The sequence below is a fragment of the Gobio gobio genome, assembly GCF_949357685.1.
Source record: "Gobio gobio genome assembly, chromosome: 10".
Taxonomy (NCBI): domain Eukaryota; kingdom Metazoa; phylum Chordata; class Actinopteri; order Cypriniformes; family Gobionidae; genus Gobio; species Gobio gobio.
The window spans coordinates 26,677,565-26,700,163 of NC_137116.1; the positions used below are offsets into that span (position 1 = coordinate 26,677,565).

The 22,599-nt window shown below is 37.8% G+C and overlaps 1 protein-coding gene across 1 annotated transcript; it reads right to left on the reverse strand.

The window, feature by feature from the left end:
- Window positions 1-1,352: 1,352 nt before the first annotated feature.
- slc7a4 (solute carrier family 7 member 4) lies at window positions 1,353-16,505 on the reverse strand. The gene is made up of 5 exons (XM_079826788.1): window positions 16,418-16,505; window positions 11,208-12,286; window positions 8,118-8,863; window positions 5,701-5,809; window positions 1,353-3,615 (listed from the first exon to the last, which is right to left on the reverse strand). The coding sequence occupies exons 2-5, from the start codon at window positions 12,187-12,189 to the stop codon at window positions 3,419-3,421; spliced, it is 2,034 nt and encodes a 677-aa protein (XP_079682914.1). The 5' UTR covers window positions 12,190-12,286; window positions 16,418-16,505; the 3' UTR covers window positions 1,353-3,418.
- Window positions 16,506-22,599: the final 6,094 nt, after the last annotated feature.

Here is a 22,599-nt window from a genome sequence, read left to right on the forward strand (position 1 = left end):
GATTTTGAAGTCCATAAAAGTGCATCTATCCATCATATAACTGCTCCACACGGCTCCGGGGGGTTAATAAAGGCCTTCTGAATTGAATTGATACGTTTGTGTAAGAAAATTATCCATATTTAAAACTTTACAACTTTAATCTCTAACTTCCGCGCGTGTTCACGAGAGACTGGCGTTCCAGCATATATCATACGATAGAATGCCAGTCTCTCGTGAATGCGCATACCCCAGTTTACGGTTTGTAAATTTTAAAATATATATATTTTTCTTACACAAACGTATCGCTTCACTTCAGAAAGCCATTATTAACCACTCTGAGCTGTATGGAGCACTTCTGCAATGGACGGATACACTTTTATGGACTTCAAAACAGAAACTGCCATTATAAAGATTAGAAGAGCCAGGACTTTTTTTTTTTATATAACTCCGACTGTATTCGTCTGAAAGAAGAATGTCATATACACCTAGGATGACTTGAGGGTGAGTAACTCATGGGCTAATTTTCATTTTTGGGTGAACTATCCCTTTAAGGAGAAGTATAAATTATTATTAGTCATTTAAGTTGTTATTTCCTATCCAAAGCTATTTTAATTTTACTACTAACAGGGACAGTCCACTTTGAGAAACTCAAGGTGAAGTGCCCTGAAGGGCACATTGGTGATCGGGGGGGCCAGTAATTCTCAAAACTGTGTGTAAGTTTGCCAATATATTTTTGAGTATTCTATTCTAACATGGTCAATATAAAATGTAAAGCTCAATTTCTAATGCACACACAAAGCTTGTCAATGACAAATAGAAGTGTTCAAGATAAAGGAAAATGTTTAAGGGTGTGTTCACACTTGGCAGGTTTAGTTAGATCAAAATGAAGCGATTGCTCTGTTAGTGCGGTTCATTTGAATAAGTGTGAACCCTGACATCTGAACAAACAATGATGCGGTTCAAATGAAATATGAATATAACTCAGACCAAAGAAAAACAAACCAAAAACAGGATGACGTCACAAGATGGAACCCTAAAAAAACCCAGAATGCTCAAGCATACTTGGTTCTATTCATCATAAGAGCTACGTTTCACATTAGTGTTCCGTACAGACATCCGAACTGTGTCTCTTTGCACCAGATCTTCATTTGAATGTGAAATGAAGGAATCCCTGCATGTTTTAATTCCTTTACACATTTTATAAGCTGTTTGTGAGTTCTACGCAGGTAAAAAATACCCCCATATGTGCACGCATACAACAAGCGCATTTAGCACACAGCATTGTTTTGCATGTTCGACAAGTTCTGTCGCAAAATATACAGCATAAAAGCTGTCCAATCCGGTTGTGACCTTATCCTTATGCCTTTTCTTTTGTATCTTTAGGTTTGGTATTAAGAAAGACTAAATGTAAATTGTCTTTTTTGGTTCAAAAGAACTGAACTAAAAATAATGTATGTAATGTGAACACCCTTAAATGTATTTGTCATGTTCTTAGAAATTAACTCTTCTCAAATATATTTTCAAATATGTATAGTATTTTAACAAAATCACTATGAAATAATAGAATAAAAGATTAATTCTTGTCAAGAACGTCATTCTTTTAATCAGTTTTTTCTTCATTCTAAAATAAGGAGTTGTATCACCCTGTCATTTTTGTATTTATATTAGAAACATGTTTATCATAAAATAGGTGTATTCACGTAAGTGTGTGTATGAAATGTATTTTTAATGTATTAACAAATCTGGACAACAAAAAATGTGTGTGTCACTGACCCAGATGCTAATAAAAACAACCAGTCAGTTTCAAAGTACCAATAACAAGTAATTGTCCCAGCTCTGTCACACCACACTGTGTGAGTGTGTGTGAGAATAAGGGCAGTTTAGCGTGTGTGTGGAAGTCACATGAGATGTGCAGAGCTGAGTGTGGGAATAAGGATTAGTGAACGCTGGGGTAAGTGTGTTTGCAAAGGTAAGGCAAGTAAGGAGTGTCAGTGGACACAAATGAAACCCGATCACTCAGGAGCAGCTCATACTAAGGTTATCATAAGAACATGCATATTAAAAAACTCAACGTCATGAATTGTGAACATTATTAAGACATGATTTTGGTTGGAGTATACACTGAAAAATAAATAAATATACAGTTATAGGTGTGTTATAAAAATAAATATTCATGAGGTGCAGAAAAACAAAACAGAGAAAAGGGTTGGAATCAGGGCCACCGAGGTTAGTGTGTGTTTAAGGAGTGTGTTTGTGACCCAGACACCCAAAAATAAAGTATGTGTAAATATAGTAATGTTTGAGTATATTAATGTGATCCATTGATGGTTCCTGCCTTCTGGTTCATTCAAATTACGGCCGTCAGAGTGAGTGTGCATGTGGGATATGATGGGGGAAGGGAGATAGATTTGAGTAGATCCACATGATCCCTTAACAGCATTTGCTAAGACATTCATAGACCTTTAAACAGACCTTATATTTTCTGTCTACCAACCAGTGATTGTCACTATTTCCCACAGCTCTGCAGAAACCATACAAATATCTGGTATCTGCCAGTGAATACACTCAAAACTACTTTTCAAAAGCCATATACGCTTGCATTATAGATTAACGTACCACCATACTTGTGTGTTTCAGTGTTTGGACTACACAAATAAATAAAGTTTCCTCAGAATATGCTAAAGCTTCAACTTAAATCAGTGTTTGAATGATAAACAGTAGTCTGTCTTAAAGGTTTCAGCTTTCAAAGAGCAGCAAAAAAGCGGATTCACTCGGCTCTATGTAAACACCATAAAAGACAATGGAGATACTGAATCCGGTTGGGCCAAAAAATTATGGTGCACTTCGCTAACTCACATACTGTATATAATTTACATACAAGCCAGCATAATTGCTAAAAGTAGCTTAACACAGTGGATATGTAATGTAAGAGAGAAAGTAAATGGCCCACAGTTATGATTAGGATGCTGACAAAGGACGTTGATTGCATACAAAACAATCCCTTACTGACTTTAGAAGAAATATTTAATGTTCAGAACAAGTTAAGCTCAATCTACAGCCTTTGTGGCATAATGATAATTACTACAAAATTTAATTTACACTTATCCCTCATTTTTCTTAAAAAAAAGCGAATATCTTAGTTACAGTGAGACACTTACAAAGGAAGTGAATGGGGCCAATCCGCAAACATAACAATTTTGCTTTTAAAAAAACGAGGTATGAGTTGAAATCATTTATTTGTTGTAATACACATCATGCCATCAATGCTGGGCTTTACTTGTATCGCACCCAAAACATTCCTTTAATCCATTTTGTCGTTGAACAGTTTGGTTTATCTTGACATGATGACAGCAGAAGTGAAACATAAGAGAAATAAAGCAAGAGTAATACAACAGGCAGGCATGCAGGTGTACTGTAAACACACCTCAGCATGATCAGATCACCTGCTGGCAGGTGGATTGTCGAGGGTTGGTGTGTGTGCGTTGTGAGTGTGTCCTTCAGGCTGTACGTTCTGGACTGTCTCCACCAGGCTGCCGCTGGGAAGGACCACGTAACGCGCTGCCACTTCCTGCCCCTGCTGTTCCCGTAAACCCTCCTTACTGTGCCAGACGCCATACCCAAAATACACCAGAAGACCTGTGACAGAGCAAGAGGACAAATTTGATTATGTGACCAGGCTGGTTTAATGGCTTAAATGGTTTGTAGCAGTGCTGAAAGGAGCTGAAGATAATCATGTTTGGACTGATCTTCATTTCCCACAGATGAGTCTATAGCCAATGAATGCTGAGAGACTAAAGACAACAGCTGCTTTGTCTCTTTAAGAGCTTGCACATGGTAAAGCAGCCAACATTTAGCTATTCGCTTTAAAAAACTAACAAAACATGTCTAAATATATAGACATGCCATTTTCAATGTATGACTTGTTTCCTCATTAACCTGTCAGGGTAACAGTGTTGTACATTTTATAGTTTGAGCTCGAGGCTATTAGCTACAAGCAATTTCCAAACAAAATGTCAGTGTGAGAAAATATTTAAAGGGACAGTTCACTCTGCCAACATTTACTCTCCAAATCTGTGACTAACAATTTACAAATTAGTATGTTCCTTACACAAAGCTATGGAGGCATTGGATGGGTTTAAAAAAACTTTAAAGGGACAGTTCACCCAAAAATGTAAATTACCTCATGATTTAGCCATTGCCAGACTGCCTTCCATATTCTTCAACGAAGAAAGTGTAATGCCTCTCGCAGTTCAAAACGTTTACACCATGTCCGACGCCATCGACGCAGGTTACGCTTTTTCCGTAAATTGAAGAATACAGAAGGCGGTCTAGCAGAAGTTAGATATTTTACTTTATAAAGTTTTAAATATGGATATTTTTCTTACACAAACCCAGTGGTTCGCTTCAAAGGCCTTTATTAACCCCCTGGAGCCACGTGGATTACTTATATAATGGATGGATGCACTTTTTTGGCCTTTACATTTTGGGCTGCCATTCACTGCCGTTATAAAGCTTGGAAGAGCCAGGATATTTTTAATATAACTCTGTCATATACACCTAGGACGGCTTGAGGGCGAGTAAATAATGGGGTAGTTTTCATTTTTGGATTAACTATTCCTTTAAGTGTGTTTTTTTTTTTGTCTTTTTGGAGCTTGACAGCAGCCGCGTTTCCATTTCCCATCAAATTGCGAAATGAAAATATGCCTGTGGCGAGGTGGATGAGTGAGCGAGATCGGTGTCCGTGATTGAGAATGAGCGTCACCTGCGAGGCACACCGGTCTCGAGTCCTCTCATGAGGGAGCACGGAGGCATATAAGGACGAGCGACACCGGTGTGCCTTGCAGGTGACGCTCATTCTCAATCACGCACACCGATCTCGTTCGTCCACCTCGCCACAACGCCCAATGGATGTTAATGTTGCAAAAACTACCATATATTTCAACGTTTTTATGGTCGCATGAGGTGGATTTTCAGGCAATCCGAAAAAAATAAAATTTCGCAAAAGTTTGTGTACGTAAAAAAAAACCTGGAGTACGTTAAAATCAATCATTCTTTAAAGATGGCATGGTATGTTTTGACAGAAGATGAGACAGTGTTCTTTTTTAAACTCATAAAAGACAACAGAGAAATGCCACAATTTATCAAGACCTTGAAGCAGATAGGAAGGAGAAACACCCACAAACACCTCATACGTGGCCTATAAGTATAAGTAGATTTCCTTGCATTAATGCTTGGATAACACCCCTAACACGTCTCCTTCGATTAAAAACAATGGCTAGTGCCGAGGCTGGGATATATGTAAACCTACCAACATCCGTTGCCTTGATATTTAGAAAATATCGCAAATGTTTTGCTCAAATCTGTAATGTAACCATGGCTTGTAATGGCTGCCATTCTCTTTAATGATAAGAAAAAAGTAGGTTAAACATTCAGCTTAACATCCCTTTTGTGATTCACACAAAAAATAAAAGACTTACAGAACGGAACAATATGAGGGTAGATATTAATATTTGGGTGAACTATCACCTTAAGACAATGATATATTTAATGTTTTCAGTAATTTTCTTTAATGAGATAATGCTGTTCTATATTGAGTCGATCAGTTCATAAAGTGTATACTTCTCCTTTACTGCTTTACTTTAGTACAGTAATTACTAAACAGATTTTTATATAGTTCACAATACTGTGGTGAAGGAAAAGTGAAAAGTGATGAACTGGTACCTGCTGCGAGCCATATGGTGAAACGGATCCAGGTGAGTGGACTTAACTTCATCATGAGAAATACATTCAGGAGGATGCTGAAGCCAGGAATAAATGGCACCAGAGGAACCTGAATGATGAGAGTCATATAAATAAGTCAGACTTTCCATCTCAGTTCATTTGTTTAAATCAACTAGTTCACTATTCAGTTATTTTTTAAATACATTTTATATTTATCCGTCATCATGTGTGTCCTGGCATACCGGTATGTTTTTTTTTTTTTTTTTTTTTACATGTATATATATGGTTTTAATAATAAGGGATTTGAGAGTAATTTCAGGTGTTCTAGTTCAGTTTGTTGCAGTCAATTCAGCCCCTAATATTTTATATTAGTGTAATATTTATATTAATGTAATATCTAATTTACATTAAAAAATACTAAAATCTATTTACATCTCTAGGCTGAAACAATTTCTGCATGATTTTATACCAGATATTGGTATCTTCAGTTCACTCTCAAATGCTCTTAGTACCAGCTAACTTGTTTTCACTCATTACACATTCAAGTTCAAAAGAGACTGTTCTTAGCTCAGTCAGTAAATTAATGGCTGGAAAACCATCCATATTTTTTGATTTATGAGTGAATTGTTTAGATTGGTTTTGTGAGGCAGTTCAACTGATTTATTGACATGATCCGACTCAAACTCACAAACATACACATCATCCAGGCTGGGCAATGACACACAGTATTAAGAATCAAGTGCATGCAAAATTTTAAACTGGGTCATTTGTGTAAATTCAGTTATTATTTTGTCTTGTGAACTATATGTAAACATATGTCATGCGAAATAGCTTATTCAAGACACTACATTTAAAAAATGCAATTTTTATGATCCCTCTTATTTTGTTAAAATTATTAGCATTTTGCAGATTCTGCAAGATGTATATGTGCAAGATGTAGCTTCTGACCACAACTGTACAGTATAAGCAATTGTACCATTTCATGATGTAGGCTTGCACAGGACAAATATTAGACAAATATCTGTCTGCAATGTGCATATAAACATATGTGCTTCAGTAATCAACTAAATTCAACTAATTGTTTAAAAACATACAATGAATGTGCAATACATTCATTCCCACTGTTTCTTAAAGCGATAGTTCAACCAAAAATCTTTTCAAACCCATAAGGTTGGGTTTGAAAAAGCCTGGATGCCAGCCGAATTTACCCCCGCCCACAACATTTGAGTTTGGGATATTCGGTCTGGAATTGATCCGTCGTGGAGCAACTATGCCCGAACAGATGCTGTTCGGACCAATCAAATTGTCAGGGCGGGCTTTATACGATGATGGACGGATGATAAACATTAACGTAAGCATTCACGTCACCAAAGAGCGTTTGGGTTGAATTCGGTCTAATCCCAACGGAGAACTTGTTCGTATGCTTTCACCTTAACTATTTCTCTCAAAAATGATGAACGTGTCGGTAAGTTCTCCCTTCTCCGTGTGTGAATGCCAGTTATTTACATTGCTTCTTTTGATCTCTTATATTGGGCACTTTTTTGCACTTAAATTAGCTTATTCTTACTGTTGACACTGAAAATGATGCATGTGTTTTTCTGAGGGATTGCCGTTTTGACAGTTTCCGCCTGGACATATTGTCATATTTGCTAATTATCTTGAATGTATTTGCCCTGTTTTGATCCGATTCTTTTTTTACAACACCGGCAAAGATTGTTTACACTCATCTTCTTCTTCTACTTCTTCCAGCATGTGTGCAGTTGAGTTCTGTTGACAACTAACGTTATGCGTTGCTCTATTGCTCAGATTGGTTGTAGGTCTATCCAATTGAAGTCTTTCCTGGTTCGGTTGAAACACGCCCCATATTCACAGCCCAATGGAGCAGTATCAGACTCATATTCTGACAAGAATTGAGTATGAAGACATCAGGCTACATAAGACTATCATTCATCTTTTAAACACAAATGAAGATATTTGAATGAAATCTGAGAGATTTATATTCCATAAAAAAATCTAATCACCCAAAACTTGATTTAAAACGTTCATAAAGAGAATATATGTATTTTCACTGATAAATATGTGAACATGTTCCCTGAATATGTTCGCTGATCAATATGTGAATAAAATCCTACATTCAATTCATATATATTTATTTTATAATCTGTTTATTTTTAACATTTTGAAGTTTTGGGAGAATAGACTTTCAATGGGAGGGACAGAAATCAAATTTAATTAAAAATATCTTCATTTGTGTTCTGAAGATTAACTAAAATCTTATGGTTTTGGAATGACATGACAGTGAATAACTGACGACAGAATTTACATTTTATGTAAACTAAAACATTAACTGTATGATATCTGTGTTTTTGTCTAACCAGATGTCTATTCACCTCAATACTGCAGTATTAGTAACTCACCTGAAAAGTCTTGTGATTGGGCTGCTGTTCATGGACCCAGATGAGAGCCAGACTGAGCAGGAAGACCAGACCGAAGATGACCAGCAGCAGGGTGAAGCTCCACACAGGCAGATGCAGCTGGTTAGTCCCAAACACCAACACAGAACAGAAAGAGACTGCACTGACCATCAGAGCCAGCACAGAGAATGCCACCACCTCCCCTGGCTCACAGTCCCCCAGTATACGGCCCAGATACGGCTCCCAACGAGCCTTCAGTGTCCCAGCAGCACGTCTCTCCTTCACCGCCTTCTGCCTCTCCACCAGCTGAAGTTTATCAGAGAATGATTCATACTCCTTCGGCTCTCCGCTGTCCTGTGCAAAGGTCTGGGTCTCATTCACTGCCGCAGATTGATCCAGCTGCTGCCCTGACAGGTTCAGTGAAGGTGGGGATGAAGCATCCGTCTTGATTCCACCTCCTCCTGAGCTCCCAGTACTTTTATCCGATTGGAAGCGGAGCACAATGATGCTGGCCGCTACAAAAGTGTAAGCAAGCAGAGTGCCAATAGAGAGGAATTGGACTAGTGCTTCTAGATCAAAGATGAGGGCAAGAAATGCCATAAGGCTGCCAAAAACAAGAATGGCGATCACTGGGACTTTGGTTACAGGGTTGACACGAGAAAAGACAGAGAAGAAGAGGCCATCCTCCGCCATGGCATACACAATCCGCGGGAGAGAGAAGAGGTTGCTGAGCAACACAGTGTTCATGGCTAGATGAAAGAGATTTGACAGTTTTAATTAGACAAGAAACAGTATAAACTCTAGTCTTCCTTTTTAAAATCTAACAATAACATTTCTTCATCTATATCAACATAACAATTATATAGACTGCAATAAAGTTCAGTCATGTCTTCCAAGAAATAAACAATATCTTGCATAAAAAGAATAAAAATATATTTTACATGTCAAAGTGACCATATGAACATCAGTATGGATCTGTATAATATATATATATATATATATATATATATATATATATATATATATATATATATACACACACACTAATGTTCAACAGTTTGAGGTAATTAAGATTCTTTTTTATGTTCTTAAGTTTTATGCTCACTATGGCTGCATTTATTTGATCAAAAATACAGTAAAAACATTAATATTGTGAAATATGATTACAATTTAAAATAACTTTTCTATGTCAATATATTTTAAGGGGGGGGGGGGGCATCAAAGTGAAAAGCATTTACTTAAATCAGAAATCTTTGGAAACATTATCAAGTAATTACCCAAAATAATGACAAATAATTAACCAATAATACGTCATTTTGAAATAACGCCTCTTTATTGCACTTGTGAATGCAAATAATTTTTTAAAAGGGGTGGTAAACCACGATTTCACTTTTCTAACTTTAGCTAGTGTGTAATGTTGCTGTTTGAGCATAAACAGCATAAACATCTACAAAGTTACAATGTTCAAAGTTTAAAGCAAAGGGAGATATTTGCTTTTAAAGAAATTAATTTCTAAGGACTACAGCAAACGGCCGGTAGGGACTACTAGACATTCCTCCAGGGTCTCTGACATCACCAGCCCCAATATTTACATAAACCCCTCCTCCGAGAATATTAAATAAGGGGGGGCGAGGCCATTTTGTATCGCCGCGGGGAAGCTGTTGAGGTATAGTTAGTAGGCAGGAGGTTTGTTGCCGCAATGCCGACGAAACACTGTTATTTTCATCCGGATTGCAGGTCCACTTTGTTCAGCCTTCCAAGGGACGGGGGTGCGTTGCAGTGCGTTTAACATACAACATGTTATATGCATATGTGTATGAGACAGAGGGGAACAGGTCGCATTTGTAGCAGATATATGAATGTGTGAATGCACAACAGGCGCGCTGCCGGGGCTCCCGCTGCACATTTCACGGTGGAAAGCTTCCACAATCTTCGCGGGTTCAATGAAGGATTCGCATAACGGCTTGTCCTGAAAGATGGATTTAAAAACAGAAGCTGTTTACGGGCCACAACCTGTAAGTATGATTTATTTTTTGTCGATGTGTTTTCCTGTAATAGTTCGTATTGTTAATAGTACGTTGTAGCAAGGAAGTAAACAAATGACAATGCTGTTTGGCTCTGCAAACCAGTTTGTTAAATGCTCATTCATACTTAACGTTATCCGACAAACACCTAACGTTAAAAACTTTTTTTTAAATCTCAACAGCGAACTTGGCATTAGTGTAAATTATTCTTTTATTAGAGCTTTTATGTATTGTTTATCTACATGCATGCTAAACATGGTTCTGTATTTGATTTGGCTACTAATAAAGCCAATGTTTAGTGTTTGTTTTGGGTCTTTACTCTTGAGGACTGAACAGGTTCTGCTCGATCATCTTCACTAAAATTGTCTGGGTCCGATTCGGGCTCAAATTGGTATGGTTTTATTGATGCCATTGTTTCTAATACTACCCAAAGCATAATCTACCTGTAAAGGTAAGGGGTGTGACGTTTCCGACAAACGTGCACTAGGCGGTTAGCGAATCACAACAGACTGGGCCAGCTAACCAATCAGAGCCCACTGCGTATTTTCGAGGGACTGGCTTCATACAACCCGGAAACCATCAGACCGTTTTTACAAGGAGGGACAGAGCAGTGTAGAATAAAGGTCAAATATATGAAAAATTATGCAATTTTTTAAAAACGAAGCATGAACACATGTTACAGTGTACCCCACAAACACAAGCAAGCCTTCAAAAGAATGTGTTTTACCACCCCTTTAAAATATTTTATTTACATTTTATTTTTTTACATTTTTAAAAAACATTCACTTGAGGTAATCATTTTTTTTTAATCTGTAAGGTGACATGCAAACAAACTTAAATTCTTAAAAGCGCATCAAAATGTGATGTTGCCTCAACAAGACATGATTGGCCACAATTACCTAAATTTAGTGAATTAATAAATATTGCTTAAACAAGTGGTTATTAAATTATTATTTTTTGTACATGTTTTGTTGTCATTTAATTGTGTATATTTGTATTGAATAAATCATTGACCACCCTGTTCTCTAATTATAACACTGGACATCGAAAACCACTAACTCATACTCACCACAGATGGAACCCACAGCCACGATGAACCCGGCCCAGCTATATCCCCGTCTGAAGAACGCATCTGACAGAGCTGAGTTTGGGTCGAGTGTATGCCATGGAACCATCAATGTAAGGACTGTGGACACCAGGACGTACGCTGTGGCCGCCAGGCCCAATGAGATGGCAGTGGCTGCAGGAACAGCCTTTTGAGGATCACTGGCCTCTTCGCTGGAAGCTGCTATCACGTCAAAGCCAACAAAGGCATAGAAGCATGTTGCAGTTCCTGCCATGATACCCGAAAATCCAAATGGGGCAAAGCCTCCCTCTCGAGCGCTCCAGTTGGCTGGGTCGGCCAGTACGAAGCCAAACACCAAGATAAAGGCAATGACTACCATACTGATGGCCGAAAAGATGTGGTTGAGCCAAGATGAGACACGAACACCAAATGAGATGAAAAAGGAAGCAACTAGGAGGATGGAGGCCGCTAAGAGGTCTGGGTAATGAGTAATGAAGGGCACGTCCCAACGCATCACATGACTTTCAGTGAAGTTCTGGATGCGGTGATTGAAAATAGAGTCTAGATAGCCACTCCATGCACGAGCTACTGCCGCCCCGCCAATCATATACTCCAAAATTACATTCCAGCCAATCAGGAAGGCCCAGATCTCCCCAACAGAGACGTATGTAAACATGTAGGCGGAGCCTGTCTTTGGTACACGGGCACCAAACTCAGCATAGCACAGCGCTGCCATGAGAGACGCTACTCCTGCTATGATGAACGACACCACTACAGCTGGTCCTGCGGTGTCTTTTGCAACAGTTCCTGTGAGAACATACAGGCCCGAACCCACCATTCCACCTACACCAAGCAGAGCGAGGTCCACTGTGGACAGACAACGTTTCAATGATGTTGCCATCACGTCATCCTCCAACGTCTTTAGCCGGTTCAGCTTCTGACAGAACCTCATCACTGAAGAACAGCCGGAAATGCATGATGCCATCTTGATAGAGAACGAAGAGTTGGTAAAAGAGATGATATGAAATACACCAAGGTCACACCAGGTCCATAGTTTTCAGAGTCAAACAGGCCCTACAAACCTGAAATGAAAATAAACAGAATAAAATCTATAATATACTGAAAACCAACGTCAAAAAACGTCCAGCAACTCCAAAATGTTATTACATACAAAACCTACTATGACAGTACACCACAGAGAACTGTGTAATACAACATTATTCAACTATTGTCAATTTTTCAACATGCATTTATTGTGTTATTGTGAAATTTTTATTGTTTACATATTATTTATTAATTATTTACAGACAGAGTCATCACTACAAATCATGGTACATAATTGTAATGGGTGGGCTTCCTTTCCCCTGATCTCAATAAGAGGACCTTAAGTTTTTGGACATATTAAACCATAATTGATCCGTAAAATTTGCCCTGATGTATTAAGTTAGTGACAGTACCTTATACAAGTAGCCAAAACCCACAGCCATAAATATGGTATAGAAATCATTCCTAAAACACATATTCCCCAACTGCATTATTATATTTCTACTCAAGTACATTTTTCAAGTATGTACTTTATCAGTGTTTTTCTTTGGAAAACTTTTACTTCACAACATTCCAGAGCATAATATTGTACTTTTTACCGTAAATACTTTTCATATTGAATATCATTTAATACTTAAATACATTAAAAATGTAGTACTTTCTTATTTTTACTCAAGTCAAATTAAAAGTTTTACTTGAGTACAAGTAAGAAAGTACTACATTTTTAATGTAATTAAGTATTAAAGCCACAATATGTAATTTTTCGCCACTAGAGGTCGCTTATTCAAAACAAAGGCGTAGCTTGATGTCGCCTGGATTTCGCTGAGCTTTTAATATGCAGACGACCGATTCCACTTTTTCCAGGCATGCAGTGCTGTTTTATCATATTAGATACATTTGAGTGTGTGGAAAGTTGTTGCTTTAATGCTTCTCTGTGCGTTCACTCGGCGGCTACTATGAGACACTTGTTGCACACTGCAGTGAGCTAGATCGATATTAGGCATGGTAAAACATGGTACTCGCTAGACTGGGTAAACCCAGCCTGATCTGCCGGCGATTTGATTTCGCCCTGCAGCTCAGTCTGGAAACCAGGGGTGTCCACGAATATTCGATCTGTAATTAATATTCATTAATTACAAAGACAGAATGGGACCACTGACCTAATCTATGAACAGTCAAATCCTTATACTGAATGACACTAAAAATAGATCAGATACATGATGTATTTTCATTCATTCAACAGGCAGCGCAGGACCAATAAGTTAAAACCTAATAGCCTATTATAAACAGATTTCCTCAAATAAAAGTTAGACTGTATTATACACCAGCACTTTGCGGTATTGTTGTTCGTTACCACTGCAACCACTTGCGTGTCAGGGTTTGAAAGCGCGTCTCATGTATTTAAAGTATCCGTACACATGACGGGAGGCAAAATATCGCAAGAAAAGACGTGTTCTGACAACTGCATTATTGAACCGTATTTTCTTCATTACAATGTTGATAGCAAGTGTCAAGTAGGTTTCATTCATAATGTTTCTACTTCATGTAACATGACAGTTCATACTGGAGTGAAACCGTGCTCATCATGCGATTGGGGAAAACATTTCTTAGGCCGTGGTGAGCTCGTGCCAGGGGCGTGGGTAGTGAGCCGTTGGAAGAACCATCATACATCACAATGACCTACAAAGCCCAATAGGAAAATTCAGCTGTAGTAGCCACTGTTCAACCTCAAGAGGTCAGCACTCAGAGGTTTTTACACCAAATATTGTAGAATTAAAACACTTTATACCCAAATGTCAAAACATTTACTCGAATCAATGAACAGCACTAATAAAGCCCCAGACTTGCAGATCAGTAACTAAAAAAAGTTGGTTTAGGGTTTAGTTACCCTTTAAGAACAGAAAACACAAAGTGCTGTTAAAAAACTTCACTTAACACCGTTATCTTTGTGTCTCTGCGACGTCTGTCAGCGGAGTGCGTTTTCTCACCCGTGAATATCATCATCCATATGATATTATTGATTTTCTCAACAACATTATAATGTGAAAAAATATAAACATGATAACCATATTCTGACTCGAGTGTGTATGTACATTCTGCACGATAACTGGCGCTCTGCTTCATTAGTTTTTTTTTTTTTGTTTAAACATATTATTTAATGTTTTGAACTGAATGAAAACCTTAAAATAAATGTAACTTTGTTGGTTATTACCTAATCATAAGTTTGTTCAGAAATGGTGATGACAACTTGATGAATAAAAAAATAACGTCCTTCTCATTTTCTCAAAATAACGTCATTTAAATAAACGAATATTACATTTTTATGAGACCAAATATTCCAATACAATATTTTGGAAAAATGGCCATCCCTTCTGGAAACCTGTACATTCATTTATCCTGCTTCTGTCACACTTTTGCGAGAACCAATCACAGACTGGCTTATCCACCTATTGGCGGGTTTAAAGGGGTCTTTTTTTCTTTTTTTATACTGTTGTCTGAGGTCAACTTATGACGTTCATGTGGTTTTTACATTCAAAAACATCATAATTAATAAGTTATAGGCTATTTTCTGCCTTGGTTTTGAGGCTCTCTGAAGAAATGCTCGGATTTGATGGGCGTGCCACACTGAAGACTTAGAAGTAAATGCCCAAGGCTAGGATTGGATAAGATCTGCATATTTAATGAGCTTCAGCTCCCCTCATGGGGGAATCATCTGGGTAAACGCTCACAGGACTGCAAAATATCTTTATCAAACAAACACAATGATTAATCGCTCATCCATCCGCTATAGATTGCAATGTTATTTTTTTATTAATTGGCCCGTCCGATCGATGAATATAACCACGAACACACATGCACGCAAGAAAGGAATGTTATTTCACTATTTAAGATTAGGGCTGCCACCCGTCCCGTGAAACACGGAATCAAAAGCAAAATGACAGGTACAATGTAAAATACGGGACAAATTTTGTTGAGCTATATAACAAGGATTAGTTTTCTGTCGATGAATGTCTCCAAACAGTTGCTCACCCATCTAATATATTAAAGTGTCTTTGGTGTTTCCATGGTTTCTACAAAATAAAATCGAGGGTAAGGTACTGCCTTACCTTGTAAGGTAGGTGATGTCATTGATGGGTGACGCACAGGTCCGTGTCCTGGTTAAAATTACTTATTTCTCTGGATTTAAACATTCTTGGAAAAATTTGGGAAAATGCAAGTACACAAGTCAGCAAAAATATATAACACTGTTCTAGTTGTTTTTGGGTATATTTAATCCAAAAATCTTACATATTGTGCCTTTAAAGGTAAAAAAAACCCAAAACAATTTATTTTTGAAACAAGGTAGCCTACAGTAGCCAACAAATTTAAACTTTGGAATGTAGTGAAGCAAAACAAATTCCAAAGAAAAACACTGATAAAGTAGCTATATATGCTCTAAAACTCACACAGTAATTTTTATTTTGAGTGAAGATACACAATATATATTTGGGGATTTTTTTCTATTGAGATATATTGTGACACTATTTATTATCACATCCCTATTTAATAGCATTTGATGCTTAATAAAAACCTATTCATTTTGATCAAATTAATCATAAAATGCATTTATGTGGAGATTTCAACTGAACCAATGTAACCAGGCCACAGTTTACACAGATGATGCTGCAGATAGCAGATGGTGATTCCCGTTCACATCACATCACATCCGCTGCCAACAAGGACCCACTGCTGGAGCTAGCCCTGGATCATGACGTCATCTCTGTCATCCTGATCTGGAAATCTCCATTGTACAGTGCATTTGCAACTCACTTTACTTCAAAACTGATATGAAATACAAGCTACATGTTGATGTATCCCCTTTCCTCATAAAACGCAGCATGGATATTTTAACCCAACATGTATTTGAATCTATAGTGTTATTTTAGAGAGCTCAAATAAGCTCAAATTGCGATATTTTGTCGGCGCTGTTATCGTTTGTTTGAACCTATGCGTGACAGCTGTCTGTTTTCATCCTCCCTTATCGCTAAAAGCACAAGGTGTTGAAGCATCGTCACGAAGACAGGTGAGAAACTGCCCCGCTCTCTGATTCGCATTGACGGCAAATCTAAGCATTAAAAGCATATACACGTACATTACTAGATAAAGGATAGTAGGCTATGGCTTTTTACCTGTAATTGATTCTTGCGTTCATTCGTGTCGTGTTTTATGATAGCGATGTTGTAAAGCGTCATTGAACAGAGCAGAGGGTGGAGGAGTGAACAGGAGCTGTTTCCGCTCTTAAAGGTACAGCACCTCATTAATGTATAATGTTTTGTAGGCCTATATAAAACATCCTTTTATCTAATGACCCTTTGTCTGCATACAGACACGATGCTATTACAGATAATGAAATATTGAGCCACTTTCAATATTTCCAATGTACTGTTGGAAAGTCAGATTCACTCTATTGAATCGGTGAGTCCAATAGTTTTTCTCATAAAAAGCATAGACAGTAAAAGAAATGGACACAGCGACCCCATAGACTTCGACGGAGAGAATTGAAGTCACACTAGGAGCACTCACTTCCTGATGGCTGATGTACTGCGCAGCCGCAGACTGAGCTTGACGATGTGACGTGATCAGCCTCTCCGACAGTGGCAAGTCTTCTAGTAGTTGTGCAACGTAAAATCTGAATCACCGAATCTTGCAGAGACAGAGAGGGTGAGCAGGAGCAACTTTGGATGAATGAAGCAGGATCTGCAACATCTCTATCTGCGTTTATGGCTCCATGTCCCCCCGATTGCCTCATAGACAGTAAAAGATTGCCTACGAGCTTCTCCTCGGGTCTATACGGTAATTTGCTCAACAGCGCGACACAGTCGCGTGGTTATGATGCAATCGTTAGCCTATATTTGACAAAAACAGCTTCAACGGGGCGATAGTGTAAGATACAAGGTAATCTAGCCTTTTATACATTGCGTGTTTGTTTAGAAATAAACAATGGATGAATGGAGTCTTTAAACGCCTCAGATGTAAAGATTTTCACTGTCAAAGTGAGGCCAAAATGAATGGGAGTCAATGGGATGCTAACAACAGGTGATGGCTTGGTTAGCAATGGCGGGGCCTATGGGTGGTACGCTTTCCGGGGGTTGGATTACCCCTTGATAAAAAAGGCTTGTTTGAGATGAGCAAAATCTGCGCAGAACCGATCACCGGTGATCAACACGAGATGCATGCCGGTTAGAAAAGTGTCCGAGGGCGGTCCGCCTTGCTCTGATTTCATGCTGACGTATGCCAACAAACTCTCGCGAGCGAAAGGCGGATGTGTCGGATTCTGCAGTCGAGCGCAGTCGCTCTACACCGACTGCGCTGATCAAAAGCATGATGGGAAACGACTTGCTGACGACACAGCTTAATGCTTATTGGTTTAAACAACCGTGATGTATATGGTTCTTTTTTAAAATGTTTGATTTTAAAACTCTGATATCATGTTTTTATGTGTGAATATTCCCAAACTCTCTAACAAAGGCGATCTCTCTGTGGGTTATGTGATTGTTGTCATATTTATAAAAATATATATATAAAAACATGTATGTAGGCCTAACTAAAGTCAAAATTATTGATAAACACGTCTTTCGAATGGAAATAAATAACAAAAACTTTGGGTGTCTTGTTCATAATATTTATTTTCATATAAAAGTAACAGAACTTAAATTACATCCAGTTTATCAGTAACAAAGTGCACGAGTGTGAATCCCGCGATATCCGTCTTTGATCTCGCAGGTGTCTGATCCACTACGAGAAGAGAGAACTGTCCGGCTTGCCTGCACTTTTTTCACTCCTCCCCTCACTGCAGCCGCCTAGTCTCGGCTGAATTTCATGCGAGGCGAGGCGCATCTCAAACAAGCCTAATGTTTGAGTCGTTTTTTAAGTTAAACAATGTTTATTAAAATAATATATTTGCAAGTTTGATGTTGTCATTCTTATTAGCATTCATTCAAACCTCTTTTTGCGCAAAATTATATTCTACTAAATTGCAAGTTTAACAAGTCCCTAAAAGGTAAAAAATAAAAAAATAAAAAAATAAAAAAAGGGGATATAATTTAGGCCAACCCATTGTGTATTTTTTTAAAGCAATTAAACAGATTTAATCACAAACATTTCATAATATATTTCATGAAAAATATACACAAGGAATGCGACAGCTGAAACCCATGTCTTGCATACATCTGTGCGTAGTGGTTCTTGAAGCACTGACTCCAGCTGCAGTCTACTCTTTGTGAATCTCCCCCACATTTTTGAATGTGTTTTGTTTCACAATCCTCTCCAGGGTGCGGATATCCCTATTGCTTGTACACTTTTTTCTACCACATCTTTTCCTTCCCTGCGCCTTTCTATTAATGTGCTTGGACACAGAGCTCTGTGAACAGCCAGCCTCTTTTGCAATGACCTTTTGTGTCTTGCCCTCCTTGTGCAAGGTGTCAATGGTCGTCTTTCGGACAACTGTCAAGTCAGCAGTCTTCCCCATGATTGTGTAGCCTACAGAACTAGACTGAGAGACCATTTAAAGGCCTTTGCAGGTGTTTTGAGTGATTAGAGTGTGGCACCAGGTGTCTTCAATATTGAACCTTTTCACAATATTCAAATTTTCTGAGATACTGAATTTGGGAATATATATATATATATATATATATATATATATATATATATATATATATATATATATATATATATATATATATATATATATATATATATATATATATATATATATATATATATATATATATATATATATATATATGTATATATATATTTAAACAACTTACGACAGTGTTAGGCTATCTTTTCATTAAACTGAAAGAGTCTCAGCATTACTCGATAAATGTTGAATAATGTAAAGCTGAGGACTTACTGTAGAATTTAACAACCAAAATAATGGTCATTCTAAGTGCGTATGTAGATGAAATTAAGAGAAAGAAATCTAAAGATACAGAACTGTATGTTACATTTTCTTTCCTTTAAGTATATAATTGTTTTAAAAATATATAAAATAACGAAAAGGAACAAAATAATGCATTGCAATATAATGCAACACAGTTATTGCATATTCATGTATGTAACACACTTTGTTTAAATGTCTTCATGCTATAATTTTAGTTAATAAATGTACTACTCAATTAAACTATAAATTAAAGTCAAATATGAAGAGTGCTGTTGTTACTGGATTAAATGTCTAGGTTTATTATTGTTGACAGTGTCAACAGCAGCAATAAAATGCAATAATAGCAGCAGGGTCAGTGTATCTCAAGAGGTGATTACCTCTTGTGTCGGTATTGTAAAATCAACAGCTTTAATTTTTATTTGACGTAGTTTAACCAGAAAGGCTGTCTTTGTGCCGTGGCTCCCAACAAATTTAGGTTATGGGTGTACAGAAACCTCAATATCACGCCTCAGGATGGTTATAGCTCCTTGGAACAAAAAGCAGTTCCTTCTTCCTCCTTTGAATTTGAATTAGATCACTCAAGAATTCACTTTTAGTTTCAATTTATTATGGGAAGGTTTAAATTCTGTCCTAAATGTATTTTTCGGAGTAGAACATTTCAGGATTTAGACTTCTCTTAATTATTTCACGGGGGTGAAAAAGTGCAATTTAATATACTTCTGTGCATGGGGGCATTCTTATTTTAAAGAAATTGAGTTTGAGATATTGGTTACAGAGCTAGAGCTAGTAGAAATTATGTAGAGATTTACATTAAATGGCTTATGGTTCTCAAGCAGGGGGCCTTAATTGAGTTAATTTTCCCACAACAATGAGTTTGAGGTGTTGACTTGGGCAACAAATTCCCGAGATCTCAATCCAATCGAGCATCTGTGGGATGTGCTGAACAAACAAGACCGATCAATGGAGGCCCCACCTCGCAACTTATAGGACTTAAAGGATCTGCTGCTAACATCTTGGTGCCAGGAACCACATCACACCTTCAGGGTTCTAGTCGAGTCGACGCCTCGACGGCTTCAGGGCTATTTTGTCAGTGTAAGGATCGGTTTTGGTGCTAAGACAAAAGCTGAGATACACACCCCAGCAATAGAACAATAAAAGTCACTAATCTTGAGAGAAGATCTCACAGAAACTGTGTGACACCACCCTGACAAACATTTCACCCCCTCCCCATTTTGCCCTCTCCTTGCCCTGTTTTCAAGTCACCAAATGCAGATATACCAGTGATGATGTATCTTGTAAATCTATTGTTTTATCCCTTTCATGTTTGATGTCTTTTTAAAGGTCTCGGTGCGAATGGTAAAATGGTCTCAGTTTCACTGCAGTCACTAATAGAATTAGAAAGATTGAAAACTAATGAGAATTCAGTTCTCCTTTTGAGGAGTCTCTTCAAAGATATCTGATCCACTCCCCCCAAACCAGGTGGTTGTGTTGCAAATATTTACAACCCTTTTGTTCTAGTTGGAGTATTTAAGGCTGGGTAACCAAGCTTTTCAAAATTCTGTAGCCAGAACCCCCATGTGGTGCTGTGTCTGTGTCTTTGGGGCACACACATACATGACATGTAAACTCTGAGCCAGACAAAATGACTCTTTTAAATTATTTTCATATTTGCAATTGTGTTTTATGTTTTTACGCTGATCAGTTGTGTACCATGGATTCTTGTTTACTTATTTACTTTTCCTGTCTGGCCAAAATAAATGTTAATCTTGACTTATCTTGTATTATTCTGAAATCATTTTTCTAGTATGGATCGATGTAGACTCCTTAATTACCGCAAAATCTAGTGTTATGATAGATCACACCGATGACGGCACAACTGAAGCATGGGGCGCAGCGTGCGCGATATTCCGATTTCTGACTATCGCTGGATTAGCAAGTTGTAGTCCGTGGATATGACTAAAAATTACGCTTTTTGTTGACTGAGCATGTGCAACCACTTAAAGGTTACATATCCACTCTGCATCCTCTGACTAATCTCAGAAGTAACCATTTTGTGTCCGTGAACGCGCATCCGGAAGCGTCTGTTTCTCTGCGATTTTGGGTCTCTCGATGAACGAATATGAAAACTAGGAAGATACAAAGAAAATCAACGATCTAAATTAAATCGCAACTAATCTTAAAATCAGCTGATAAACTCTAAACGTATAACACACTTTATGGAGTCACATTAAAAATTGGAGTCAGATAAAATTATTAATGGAGTCAGATTTAAATGAGATATCATTAAATTAAGAGAACTTCACCAAAATGCTGAAAAGGCTTACATGCAGAATTCCTTTTGACCAAGCCATTAGCATCCGGTTTTTGGGCTAAATGGATGGAAGTTTGCATCAGCAAAAGGGGGACCAACACAATATTAGGTCATAATGTTAAGACAGATTGGTGTATAAAATGACAATGGGCCTCATTCATGAAACACGAGCAGAACGAATTTGTGTGTAAATCGTTAGTAAAGCCGCTCTGACGTAAGTTTTCGGATTCACTAAAATGTTCATATTTTCAAAATGTTAGTTGGTAGGCTACCGGTTGGTACTGGTTGGAAAGAAATTTAAACCAGGCCTTTTAGCCAGGGGCTCCCTACCACGTGTAAATGGTGCGTAAAACATTTGAACGGTGTTCTAATTTAGGCAAACTGACATTCCATTTTGTTGCACTATTAACCATAATAATATTTAAAGAGTTGATTTGCCCCGTCATTGTTTTTTTTTTTACTGTTCAACACTGGGTCACAGCCGTCCAATCACAGTGGAGGAGTGGTGGGACAAAAACTACACCGACCAATCATCCCACTTGTACACCGACTGAACAACAATAATGAAGTTCTGCTTTTTATTGCATTTTTTACATTCAGTAATATTCTTCAAAATTAGATACTAACACATTACTGCCATGGATATTCTGTATCACAGCAATCAAAGTATCTCAGATGGAAAAACGCTGCCCTTGCAAAGCGCTCTCAAGCGCCACCAGCTGGCCGTTTTCAGAGAAGCACCAGGCGTTTTTTGGCTGTCTAAAAATGCTTTGATGGACACATGATAATTTAATATGTATTGCAAGGCAACCTGAGAAAGAAGTCCACGAGATTCCACAGCATTTCTGCACACGTCATTTGCAGTCCTCATGGGCGGGGATTATGCTAATTATGAATGAGTGTGCACGCGCGTCCTATTTACGAATGTTTGGAATTCATTAACATACACCACACGTTTAACTACCGAATCCGTTGTGAATCTGGAGGAGAGTTTTTTGTAAAGGTCAATTTTACGCGCAAATTACTCAGAATTTGCTCATATATTTACGAACGTTTCATGAATGAGACCCATTGATGGCATTGGACCTGTAAAGGTGAGGAAAATTACTGACAAC

What these genes read in the sequence shown, in the direction of transcription:
- slc7a4 (XM_079826788.1), bottom strand. Translation starts at nt 12,189, where the DNA reads ATGGCATCATGCATTTCCGGCTGTTCTTCAGTGATGAGGTTCTGTCAG. An exon ending in CCAATCACAAGACTTTTCAG is followed by an intron (nt 5,810 to 8,117) that starts GTGAGTTACTAA and finishes CTCATCATTCAG; the next exon opens with GTTCCTCTGGTGCCATTTAT. An exon ending in CACCATATGGCTCGCAGCAG is followed by an intron (nt 3,616 to 5,700) that starts GTACCAGTTCAT and finishes GCTCTGTCACAG; the next exon opens with GTCTTCTGGTGTATTTTGGG.